Source organism: Chenopodium album, chromosome 11 (assembly GCF_948465745.1).
Source record: "Chenopodium album chromosome 11, dcCheAlbu1.1, whole genome shotgun sequence".
In the NCBI taxonomy this organism is placed as follows: domain Eukaryota; kingdom Viridiplantae; phylum Streptophyta; class Magnoliopsida; order Caryophyllales; family Amaranthaceae; genus Chenopodium; species Chenopodium album.
Genome location: NC_137844.1, coordinates 10341052 through 10354982, shown reverse-complemented (window position 1 = coordinate 10354982; position 13931 = coordinate 10341052). Strand labels below are relative to the sequence as shown.

The following is a 13931-nucleotide window of genomic DNA, read 5'->3' as shown; positions in this document are numbered from 1 at the left end:
TAATTTTATTGGCTTGGTTGTGGAAAAGTAATACTTGTATGGGAATTTTCATGAACAGAAAAGAAGAAAAGACAGATGGAATTAAAGCAAGTCATTTTTCATTTAATATTGTTCACAACTCAATTTAGATACAGCTAGGATAAGCCGGCATTAGCAATCAACTATTTCATAATTTGATATTATTATTATTGTTGTTTTTATTTTATTATTATTATTGATTTCATAAATTGATTGATGTTCTTCTGGCCTTCCGAGGTGCTTAGAACGATTGTGTGAATATGAATTTGCAAGTTTAGTGTTAGTCTATGACGGCTTAACAAAGTTGACCTTTTTTGAAGCCATTTCAAACCATTAATCGAAATAACATTGGAGAGTTTTTGCCCATAATGTCACTGGCGCGGGGATGGATTTCGGTTTGGCGGGTGGTGGGGCAAAGATGGAGATAAAAACCATACTGGCCATGGGTGATGGGGCGGGGTGGATTTTAGGTTGTAGCCGCTCCTTCCCCGCCCCGCCCCACTCGCCTCACTTCGTACCCGTCCCATCCCCACCCCCACCCCCACCCCCACCCCCACCCACTTTAGTTATAATTGTAGTATTTGAGAGGCGCGGATTAGGCAGGTATTGGGTGGGGATTAGGTGGAGGTGGATATCTAAGTGGGGCGAGGATGAGTTTGGAATTGTACCTGTCGAGGCGGGGATGGGAATAAATTTTAGACCCGTCGCGGGAATGGGGATGGGAATAAAAATGTTAAGTGGGAATGAGAATGAAAAAACCAACCTCCGCCCTGCCCCGCCCCATTGATATCCCCGAGGGACACTCGTTTTATATCAACACAATTAAATTAAATTAAATTGTATATATTTCTACAGTTTAAGTACACGAGATATAATTTTAACAATCCCACTATGAATGAGAGCACAGTTATGTACTTATGTGCACTACTTACAATTTATAAAGAACTAAAGAAGGGTGTTAAAATAAATCATAAGAGTGCCAAAATCAATATTGGACTGGTACAGTGGTACTAGAATACTAGTATTTGATTTGGTGGTCAAGTAGTTTTGTTTAACATGTGCACATTTTTACGGGGTTTAAACAACGTAGGTGCAAGTGCATTTGTTACATATTTTTCATGACTCAAGCACTCATTATTTAAAAAAAATAAAAAGTTTAAATAGCCATACTTATTTTTTAGGTTTGCCATCTCATATAAGATCAAATTATTGTTTGTTTATGTTCATGCAATTTATTCTTAAGAATAAAAAAACATGAAAAGACGAAGAAACAACAATATACATTACATATACTAAACCGGCTCTTAAAACGATATATAATCTTTTAAAATTATGAGATAAGCCAGATAACTATTCATTTACTAGACTTTAAATAATTAGATAAAATTTAAACAATACAGGAAGGTTCTATACTTCTTATATTTTAGTCAAAAATCTTAACAATGATAATTTGTTTTGATTCATGCTATTGCTGTGATAAGTCGCAATTGAGTGATTGACCCAATTTATTATTGCTTGTCTAAATTATCTTTCCTGCCCTCCAAGAAGGTGTATAAGCTTTGAAAGTCAATCAAAGTCAAAAATAAAGATAATTCTGCACAAGTTTTAAAAGGCTTAAGGTAAGGTGGGAAGGATGGTAAGAATTGAAGCAACAAACAGACTTTGATTTGGCACATATGACATATCCAACCCAAGTCCGGGCCCGGAAACGGACGAAACTATTCGTAGACAATAGCTGACCATGACTAGTCCTCTTTTAGGTCTGAACTAAAGGCTAGAACAAACTCCAAACAAACAGTCTGTAGCCACCCGCATATGTATGAGTTTTACAAGAACGAGTTCATCCGAGCTGTGGTTCTGCTGTAGCAAGTTGAAAGTTCTAACCTTTAAAAAAATAACATTAGTAGGTTGTTACCAAGATTATTAAGGTTATCCTGTATGTATTCTATGATTAGGATTAGAAAAAATTGCGAATATAAAAGATTAAAGACGGAGTAGGATGCACATCACACGGTTGGAAATCAACGAAAGGTCAAAAAAATACAGAAATTAACAATGCAACACCCCAAAACTAATCAATACAACTAAGAAATCTTAGCAGGCGTGGGACTTGCACTTAACACCTAAATACCTTCATGGTTAGCACGTTTAATGGGATATGTCCCACATTAAAGAAAATACCCTATAAAAAACAAAATTCACCAACCAGAAAATCACACCATAACTTAAACAATGGAGTCTCAAAGTCTTCAGAGAATCTAAACACAATGGTGAGCACGTCTTACGCCTCTAAATGTATGCCTAACCACATTCTGTCCTTTTCTGTCATTTCACTTACAAAGTTGACTTAGCCCTTCTAAAGATATACCATATAATTATGATATTAGTTGATTATTAATTAACAGATTATGTCCCCTTTGTCAGATATATAAGAATATAACTATATAAAGTATAGTTTTCTGAACATTCTTGTTGGTTATATTCAAATCTGAAAACACTCAAGTTTTCTGTGTACTGTCATTGCCTTCAGAAAGAAAAGAGAGAATGGTGAGAGTACATACCAAAATTCCGGGATCCTGCTTTAAAATAAGTAAAGCTCGGATTCGTTCACCACCGCTGCAATCCAATCCAGCTTATAATTCTATCAAAAGTGATAAGAGTGAGTATTTTGAAAATGAGTGCGGATCGAGCTTCAGCAGTGAAGAAAATTCTGAAAAGGGTGAACCCAAGGAGGGAAACAGGATCATGATCGTTGTAGATGCAACCTTACAGGCTAAGGGTGCTCTTCAATGGGCATTATCCCATACTGTTCAAAAGGAGGACACTGTTATTCTTCTGCATTTAGCCAAGCCAACAAAATGTGGTAAATTAATCTCCATCCTGTCATTCAAGTCACATTGAATTGTCAAATTTAACAAAACTAGTTAGAATATCAATACTATCCATTTCTATTCATATGTCTACATCTCAATCATACTAATGTAGTTCAAAGTTCAGCTTTAGTAATTCGTAATGTAAAAAGTGACCTATAATTTTGGGACGGTCTGAAATTAGAAACATGATGCATAATATATTATTTATAGGAGGGGGGATTTTTTTAAAGACAAAGATTAATTTGATGAAACTTGCATACTAAAATGCAGGGCAAGTTTGTCTTAATATCAATTTTTTTTTATTAATGCAGATTCACATACTGAGGGTGAAATTGATCCAAAAGCTTATGGACTTCTTTACTCTCTGAGAAGTGTCTGCCAATCCAGAAGACCTGGGGTATGTCACACTACTCTGATCAATTGGTATAGTATGACTTACACTAATCACAAATTCACAACAAAAACACGGAAGAATCGAAGAAGGATACTAAGTTTTTATGTAAAGACAAAAAGAATCGACCTGCAGAAAGATGTCACTCTAATTAGTCTAATATCCTCATTCTAAAACTTGTAACAGATCAAATTTGGTAATTAATATCACAATAAATCAATGAGTAATAAAAAGTTAAATGTCAGAACTAATAGATTATTATGAGGATCAAAACCATCAAATTGTTTTGAAGTGTACAATAAAACTGTCAAGCTCCATGAGATTTGTAACTTAAATGTCACAGAGTTTATCAGATGACAAAATTTTAAATGGTAGCAATGGAGTGATACACCAAACCTCAAAACAAGCTCTAACAGCATCAATCTGGTTCCTTTCACTGAGCAGGTACAAGTGGAAATTGTAGCACTTGCAGGGAAGGAGAAAGGTCCAACAATAGTGAGCCAAGCAAAGGAACACAAGGCATCATTACTGGTACTAGGCCATAGAAAACGATCAAAGGCATGGAGATTTTGGATGAGATGGACAGGAAGAAAAAGAAGTGTTGTGGATTACTGCATCCAAAATGCCGATTGCATGACAGTTGCTGTAAGGAGAAAGAGCAAAAAATTAGGTGGCTATTTGATTACCACTAAGCGTCATAAGAATTTCTGGCTCTTGGCCTAACTTTCTTATTTAAAAACAGTAGGCTCAATGAAGGTTTGGCCTCAATTAAAGGGGGTTTGATGTTCATAAATCATTCTATTATTGTAAATCTGAAGAATTATCCATAGTCACTCAATTCCAAAGAAAAAGTCTCACTTTCAAGGGTTATCTGTCATATTTTTTTAAATGGGACATGGAGGTGAGTTGACCACTTATAAGCCGGAGTTAATTTTATCTCAGAACCAATTAGCCATGGCAACAATAACTCCCTAGGCTTATAAAGTGGTTATGTCTCTCCTCTTCTTCAATGTGAGACAACTCACATGCACAAGACAAATATTTAGGACACAACCCTGCCCTCCTCAAATCAAAGTGTGCTTTAAACAAGAGCAAATTAGAAAGGTAAACAATAGCTATCTTCATTGGGGTTGAACATTTTGCATGATCAAAGGTCCAAATTTATCATAAATCCCACTTTAAATTTAACACTAAGCTAAATTTTTGAAAGCAGATATAAGATGGGCCCTGCACTGTCATGAAAAAAGAGAGAATTGTTACAAACTTAAGTGAAAGATTTAATCAGAAATACTTGGTAAAGGGAGGAGCAAGGCCTCAATTTTTAAGGCACTTAATTCTCTCTTTTCCACCATGGGACAATTCACAAGCGCACAAAATATATACATGGGGATCAAGAGAATCAATCATGTAAATAAGACTATACAACATCAGAGTAAAATCATGCTTGAAGAACATCACCAACTGTTTTAGGGCAGCACAAACCGAAAACTGACAAATTTCTATAAGAACCAAAGAACATAACTAAGAACAATTACAAATCAATGAAGTTTAGGCTATGCACAGGTGACAGGTCACATTTTAACGTGCAATTCTAGAAACAAAGTTCTAAATAAAAAAATTTATAACGTTCAAAAACTAAAATAAATACTTGTATAAAATTAAAAAGAATGTTTGGTAGCAAAATATACTCAGAATTCAGATCCCCAATTAAAGGTTAGCCTCACCAATACAAGGCTTGGTAACCCTAATTAAGTATTCTGTAAGTGATTTGGATACTCCTATGACTCCTATCAAAGTACTTAAATTGAAACTTAAGTTAATGCTACTGACATTTAAAGAATGAACCAGTCTAAAACCAATTGAACTTGCTGAAAGTATGATAGATATAACTCAGGTCTCAGAAGATCCAAAATTGAGTTCTGCTTTACTAATATGAAGTGTTAATGCAATTCAGAATCTAAAGTTTTTTTCGTCATTTTCTTTCCTATGGGTCAAGAGAAACAATAAATCCATGTCCTATCCTCTTGGTTTTTTCGTCAGAAAGACCAATGAAATTAAAAATTAGCCACAAAGTTTTTTCTTATCTCTAGAATTACCTACTCAATCTTACTATGTATAGCTGATATTTGGGCAAACAGGCCCTATCCTTGGAAGCATCAATGGGACCTTTGTATCCATCATTCCTCCATCAAGAAAACTGTCAGAAACAGATTGACAGCTACAGAAATTAAAATTCAAACTGGTTTACCAGCAAACTTCTCATGTTACTTTTCAGAGAAAATAAGAGTCGAATGGGATTACAGGAATCAAAATTCTTTGTGGTCAGGTTGTGTCAACAGTTATGTGGCTAAAAGCCTAGAAAAGAAAGATAGGATCGTAATTGAAAAGGAAGATAGGATCATAACAGTTTTCTAGTAAGCATTTCTTTGTAAAAGAGAATAGGCAACGTATATGGAATCAGACAAAATGCCAAAGAGGCTCATCCTGGATATTTGTTTTATATGTATACTAGGACTTGAGTACAGTATATGTATTTTTCCCTCCCCATTAGTTATTTCAGTATTGATACCTTTCTTTGTCTAACATTTGTTCTGGTATAGGCTATGGAAAATTACAAGTTTAGGCTAGCTTACAAAAATACAATAAACCCTACAGAAACATCTCCATCTATTCCTTATAATCCTCACACTTCATCAACTTATGATCAGCAATATATTATCAGATTTGGTAACAGAATTTCAAGAGGGTAATCATATCTTGTTTGTGTCAGAGACTATAGTAGCATTAATATTTGAAGATTCATCAATTTGCAACTCATATTCAATACCAGAGACTTGGATTCTGGAGCTTATGGGAATAAATGGGTGGTTGGGTCTGCTAATCTGCATTGCCATCTGTCACCAGTGACTCTTTTGCAGCTGGTGTAAGGGCTTTGGAGACATTTCAGACCAGGATTCTAGGCCATGCTTGACACTCATCTGGATCTGCTGTATATTTTAGGCAGAAGTAGTATTAAACATTACAACCCATTATCGGTTGTTAAGAGAGGTTGATACAGGTGAAAATGATGATTTCATGAGGGTCAGTCATGCACTCATGAGCAACAAGCCAAATGTTCCTTTTCACACAAGCTTTTTCCCAAAAGGCCACAGATTCTTTGGTTGATGCTTGGTCGCTTGGGAGGTTAAGAGAATTAAATCCAACAGTCAACACATCGCTGTTTGCTGAAATCACATTCTTAAACAATCTTTTCCCAGAAATTTGAGGTTAGGCCAATCAATTATGTTGCTAGGTAGAATTGATCTCTTATTGCAAGTTCTATAAATGCTCTACAAATCCCCCAAAAACTCAAAATTTTCAACTGGCATTCCAGGTCTTCTGGGTGTGGTAAAGAAAATCTAGTTCATATGTTTCAGGAGTTTGTGAGGCTGGAATGGTGGGTAAGAGTATGAATTCGACATCAATCACTCCCTTCTCCAAAAAAGTATGGTCTCTAAAAGTTAGGTTATTAAAGACCTATAGCTTCTGCATTACCATCATACATATAAGAACACAAAAGCAATGTATAAAAAGGTTCAAGGCTCACCAAGGCGTTTCACAGTTCCCTGCACCTAAGGCGCACCTCTGTGCGCCTCATTGAAGTGAGGCGCATATAATAAACATAAAAAAAAATTCTGAAAAAAATCTTTGTGCGCCTCAGGGGGTACACCTTAAGCTGTGCTTCAAGATTCATGAAGTACTAATATGGTATAATCAATATGGGCCTTTAGAACTTTAGATAGTTAGGATATATAAGCCAGAAAATGAGAGTGAATAAGAAAACATCTTAGTTATCAGAAAAGTATGCAAAGACAGACTCCCCAAAGCTTAGACCAATTGTACCAGAGATGAGGATGCCAGAAGAATAGTCTGGTGAAGCCTTCAACACCCAGATGCCCAAAAAAACTGCATTGTAAAATACATAATAAATTTTAAGTGTTATGAGCACAGAATTAGAATAAACTAAAAAAATTTCTTACAACTGAAAAACAAAAAGTACTGATTTATGCTACGGATGAAACTCCAACCTTAGTACTAGTTAAATTCACTTTTCACCTCAAATGGTGTAACACTAGCAATTATACTGTCATGTAGGCATAAAAGAAGGATATTCACCAATAAGAAGCTATGAAACCCACCTTGACAACGGAAAATGCTCCACCCTTAACAAGTTTGAAACCATTGTCCATTAACATCTATCCTTAATACTTTGATAGTGTAGTAAGTGTACCAAAAATCACTGACATTTCTGGTATGAAGACAAATATGTTGCACCGCACCTCTTGTAACTGAAAATGAAGTCATGCTATTTCATATCTGAAACCTGCCCTTTTTACATCAGATTGGGAAAGTATATGTGTATCAAACTAGTTGTAGAATCAGCTTTATACGGACCAGTGAATAGTGATCAAGACTGAGGAACACAATAAATAAATACTTCACAAAACTACCTGAAGGAGAGGACCAGAAGCATAGATTTAAAAATATTAATAAATAAAAAAATTATTAAATAAAAAAGTAACATGTGATTCTGACTAATTATAGAATCAAGTCTACCAGGAGCAATAATACACAAAATGACCATTTAGAAAGAAAGAAACTAGACATTAATAACCCATAGTTCAGATTTCAGATTGACCTTAATCGATCAAAGGAGCATTTATACAAAAAAGAAACAAAATTGAAGAAGTTTTTGTCATAATGGACCCCATGACTCAACACAAAATAAATAAATAAAATAAAATAAAAAATTGATTACTTGAGAAAATGAAGAAAGCAATACGGATATTATAAAGTAAACTATAGTATAACCAAGCCTGATACCTGTCAGTAAGTACTAGAGCTAAGCAGAAGAAACAGATTGGAACCCCAAAGCCTGAAAGCCCTGCCAAAGATCAGGCATCATCAGGATCAGGCATCATCAGACTGGCTGTTCTGTTTCAGAACACTGTGGTTCTTCCACAACAGAATTAGCCAGACTATATTAACATGAACAAGGAAGCATTTGAACACATAGAAATAAAAGAGAAGCAGTTACATTAATATGATCTGGTGAAACTATACAGTTTATACAATTGGGATTGCCATTATGAACAACATTTGTTGATGACATCAATAATGAACATTCAATGAGTATGAGACTTATAATTCCTACACTTTTGGCTGTGACTTTTCCTTCTGAATGAGTTGAATCCCTTTGTGAAAAATCAATGGAGATACAATAAGTACATTTTGGAGCTGTACAAAAGCAAGAATCTTATACACTTCATTTTCACAACTTATTGTAAGGCCCAAACCTATAACCATGTCCATAAGCAATACGGTGCAACTTATCATAGCCTGCTAGCACTCCAGCCCCTGCCATCCCCAAAAGGATATTTGCAGAAACACCCCGGAAAAGAGCAGAAAACCCTTCATGATGAATAATCTCACGTAATGCATGTAATGCATTAGAATACCTAACAGACTCCCCAGATGTAAGCATCATCCTCCGGCGCACGGTGTCAAATGGATAGGCACAGATACCAGATGTAGTTGTCACTCCCCAACCCAAGAAAAAGCAAGCAAGGAAATTATCCTGTAACAATCGAAAGATAAAAAGCAATCAGAATTCATATTTTAATAAAGTAGTATTTGTATATGATAAGATGAAGATTAAATGGGTATGGTTAGTGATGAGTTTTCAAACACAAATACAATATATTACAACCTGAATGACAAAAACATATACTCCTGTCCACAAGTATAAATCTGGCATATTATTTTTGGATATCCATTTCTATAAGTCCCAATTACTTTATACAGAATATTCACCCAATTCTATCATGTGATTCGGTTCTAATAAAAGAGCTTATCTTTCTTTTATACAAAGTATACAAAGTATTATCTACCATAATTTCTTATTGTTACATTTACATTTTACACAGTCTATGCCATAAGCCTCCCTCCTGATTAAAACTCTTAATCTTCACACTTAATCCTAAGAGGACTTTTATTTGTGGACAGAGGGAGTAGAAAATATTACCACATGTTAACGCAACTTGAAGATAAGAGATAGATTAATCTGAATTCTTTCTTCAAAATTTCAGTATACCCGAGAAAGTTAGTAGTTAGCTAAACCAGAACTACTTTAGTAATATAGCATAATCAGACAGAGAGAGTGATCCGTCATTTTATTGTTCTTGATGTTTCAAATTCAAACAAAGTTAAATAGGTCAACACGACTACCCAATATATAAAACAATCGAAGATTAATTATTTAGGTCAGGTAAGTGTCAAAGTTTTTTGACATGATTATGTTGTGTCTAGCTTGAAGAGAGGCCCCTCCGCCAAACAACATTATCAAATCCTCAATCCCAAAAGGATAGTCCTTGCCAACATGGAACAAGATGTCGTTCCACAAGTCACTTACATTAATCACTTTCCTGCAATCACTCCTATTGCATTCCATAATATGATCATAAAGACCTTAATTTCATATCCTCAATACATGGTACCCCGTCCACCCAAGTCATTCTTAGTCTACCACAACTTCTATATTATTATCTCCAATAGAGCATTACCAACCATGGGGCTTCAGTATCAAGATTCTATCACTTTTCTGTATTACAACTCATTTTCTATTTCTCCAGCCTGCTTTCCACTATCTTTAATTCTTTTCTTTAAGGCCTACTACTCTTTTTTACTCAAATATTAAACACAAGCAATGACTTCACCAGAAAAAGATCGGTAAATTTTACAAAATTTCTACAAACCACTCTCCTTTGACCTTGTTTTAGCAACAGCAAAAAAGAAGTGTGCACTACATGTATATACAAACATTTGTCTAAAAGAATAGCAACGAGAAACAAATTCCTTGGCTCTTTTCTCCTTTCAATTGTATAGATCTTACTTCCATAGCAGTACCATGAAAAAATCATTACAGCTGCCTATAATGGTGCCATGGTGGTGGGAGGAAGATGAGCAAAGGAAATTAAACTAGTTGACCAATACAAAATAAGAAAAGAGAGGTCCATCAAGCATTCAATACGAATGTTTTCTGCCATTTGACAATTGACATCTAACAAGATTGTTAAAGTTACAGGCATTAACATTTTCCATCAACCCAGTGGGAGCAAAATTGATGCTGCATTGCAAAGGTTTTCAGTAAAATCAAACTAAGCAGACAGCTAAGGGTGTAATAAAATACTCCGTCAAAAAAAAAGGGAGTGACCAACCTGAAGAGGTCCAATCAAAATAAGCGGCTTCAAAGTGTCATATATCCCAAAGTACAAACCCCGATAAAGTGTGATTCCAAATATTGATACTCCAAATCCTCGATAAAGCCCTCCAATTCCATCAGTTGACAATGTCTTGCGGTAAACATCAACCAATCCTTTAAATTGACGTTGTCCATTCAAAGAAACTCCCTGAGAATCAGTAGCAAGTCGTGTACGTGCATAATCCAAATGATAGAGAAAGACTGAAGTTGTTGCTCCAGCAGCACTTCCAGAAGCCACATTTCCAGCAAACCATTTCAAGTAGCCATCTCTCTCCTTAGAACGTCCAAAAAGACTCTTGAAGTACCCTCTGAATGCAAAGTTGAAAGCCTGCATAGCATCAGAAATTTCAGTTCTCTATCTTTTAAATAGAAACAGGCCATAAGATTCAATGTCAAACAGCAAAGCTCAAATCTTCTTACGTAATACTCCGTACAAGTTTCTGTACAGCACTTCCTTGCTTCAACCAGGCCTAATCATACTAAAAGTACCTCCAGTCCAGCAACTATTATTAATCCACATCTAAATAAAGTTATTTAAGAATCAATTCCTTTATACCAAACTTAATACTAATTTAAGTTCAATAATTTTTTCCCCCAAATTTACACTCTTTTCCAATCAGTCTGTTAGCATATCGACTGAGAAATCTTAACGTGTTTCCTTTACTTTCACTCTTTTCCAATCAATATGTTACGAAGCGCCCGTTTCATGAGCAATCTAATGTTAAACCAAAGATCTCCAACATTTGTTTCCTAACTTTCACTCTTTTCCTCGAGACCCACATCATCAACTTTTGTTATTTCCAAGCAAAAATCAACCTTTGTTCCTTCATACAACTAAAATCCCACCAAATAATCGCATCATTACAATGCCAATAATAAACTGACAAATAGAGCAATACCCACATCCTTATTTCAAATTAACACCAAATGTTATAGAGTATCTTCTTATTTCCACAAATCCAACAAAACAATGACATTAACACTTGGTGAATATCAACTGAAAGTAGAACAAATATCCCACATACTCATTTTCCATTTACATTTTTCACTGCATTAATCAATACACCCTATAAAATCTGAAAAACAAACTAACAAACAAAATAACAATCAACCAAAAAACCACAAAACCCAACAAATTAATTCCAATTCCAGCAAAAACCCATCAAAATTTCTAAACAAAATTATAAAAATCAAAGACCTGGGTAGGAAAATAACGAATGACATTGGCTTGATTTCCCCTCCAAAAAGCAAGAACACCTTCTTCTCGAAGAACCCTTTTGAAGCAATCAGAAACACCCAAATACGGAGTATGAAGACGACCTCTCTTCAACAACTCACCCTGATTTTGCAACAGCAGTTTAACCCTTTCAATCGGTGCTGCCGCCGTCTTCGCCACCACTGCCGCCGAACCTCCCATTATCCAATCCGCCGAGAACTTCTCCCCTTTTCTTGTTGCCATTTAATCACGCCGCCGTGATTTTCTCTCTCCTCTTCGTCGGATGAAGCAAATGACGACGAAAAATGGTGGGTAAAAGAGAAGAGCGCCACCGAAGGATGACGGGTAATGTTTACCATGAATTTGAGTTCATGGTGTTTTTTGGGGCCCAGACCTTTAGCCTCGTTTTTGGACGTTTTGCTTGTTTTTATTTTTTTTGAAGAACAAATTATCCGCGCTACCAAAATTGGAAGCATTGGTGTCAATTCGAGTCAATAGGTCAAATTCAGGTTTGTGCTTTTGGTTTTGAGTTGTGCAAGGTTGGAATGAAAATTATTTAACTTTGTCATATGTTAATAATAGGGGTGCTAATTGAATTGAGCAGCTTGTGAGCAACTCGGTCAAAATTCGACTCGAGATGGTTATTAAAACTTGATATTATGAAACTTTATATTAAAACTTAATATTGTAATTTTTTTCTAATGAATAAATTAATTCAAGTAAAAACAGAGCAACTTCAATGGATAAGAAGAATCGAAGAACTTCAATGGAGAAATCGAACATGGCAAGAGACTTTAATGGAGGAGGATGATGCATCTAACCTTTGGAATTGATCATGATTATTTCTTAGGGTTTTTGTTTAATTCATGGTGGTGAAAATGGTGGTTCATAAGAGGAAAGATGGATATTTTCAATACAGTTTTAGTTAGTTAAAACATAAATGGTTGAAAAGGATGAAGATAAAGGTGGTTGCAGGTTGGGATCGGAGGGAGCTGATGGAGTTGGGTTTTGAATGGAGATCTGAATAAGAATATGGAGGAGGCTAGAAGAATAAGGAAATGAGGGGGGAAAGTTTTTTAAAAATAAAAATATAACATATTGACAATTATATACTTTTTTGCCATTTTCTAAAAAAAAAAATATAATCCCTCCGTTACGAATTACTCGCAACAATTATTAAAAATGGCCGGTACACATTACTTGTAACAAACTTTTTTCTTTCTTTTTTTAGTAAGTTTTTTTTGTGTAATTTTACAAAATTACCCTTACTTTTTTAAAAAAAACACCCTAATTAAACTACTTATTTTAACTTATTAACTTAAATCCTAACATTGATTAACTTAATTGTTTCCACCAAAATCATTCCCCTTCCATCTATATTCATTCTCACCACCACCATCACCACCAATCTCCATTCGATGTTCATCAACCCAGAACTTTTGTTTTTTTGTTCATCTCCCCTTGATTCGACCACACCACCGTCGCCGGAAGTCACTGTCGCCGTCCTTTTTGTTGTGGCCGCCTTCTTTTTCTCTCTCATGGGTTCGTAGGTGGTGGTGGTGCTGGTTCGTGGTACATGGGTTCGTGGGTTCGTAGGTGGTGGTGGTGCTGGTTCGTGGTTCATGGGTTCGTGGCTTCGCGAAGGGTTCTCGAAAATGGTGGTGGTGCTGGTTCGTTGATCGTGGGTTCGTGGGTTCGTGCTGGGTTCGTGGGTTCGTTGGGTTCGTTGGTTCGCTGGGTTTGTTGGTTCGCTGGGTTCGTTGATCGCGGGTTCGCTGGGTTTGTTTGTGGTGCTGGGCTCGTTGGTGGTTTGCTGGGTGGTGGTGTTTTCGTGGTTGTGGTTTTGCTAGGTGGTGGTGGTTTCGTGGTTGTGATGCTTGGTGTTTATTTTTTTTGGATTAATACTAAACACATGCCATTATTTTTCATTAATTACACTTATCATCTTTTCCCTATGACTCCGCAAATTCCCTCTTTGTTACGAGTAATTCATCACGAAGGGAGTACTTTTTTGCCATGTATGAGAAACGAGAAACATCAAATGTTTCTCAATGTTGAGAAACTATGGCAAGCATGAGAAACCATTAAAAAGCAAACACTTCATTAAACTCTAATATCTTACATCACGTGTTG

The 13931-nt window shown here is 35.7% G+C and overlaps 1 protein-coding gene across 1 annotated transcript; it reads right to left on the bottom strand.

Moving 5' to 3' along the window:
• Positions 1-8341: 8341 nt before the first annotated feature.
• Positions 8342-12241, bottom strand: LOC145568537 (ADP/ATP translocase ER-ANT1-like). Its single transcript, XM_081627959.1, has 3 exons — positions 11781-12241; positions 10539-10910; positions 8342-8899 (listed from the first exon to the last, which is right to left on the bottom strand). The coding sequence occupies exons 1-3, from the start codon at positions 12039-12041 to the stop codon at positions 8594-8596; spliced, it is 939 nt and encodes a 312-aa protein (XP_081484085.1). The 5' UTR covers positions 12042-12241; the 3' UTR covers positions 8342-8593.
• Between the last annotated feature and the right edge of the window lie 1690 nt (positions 12242-13931).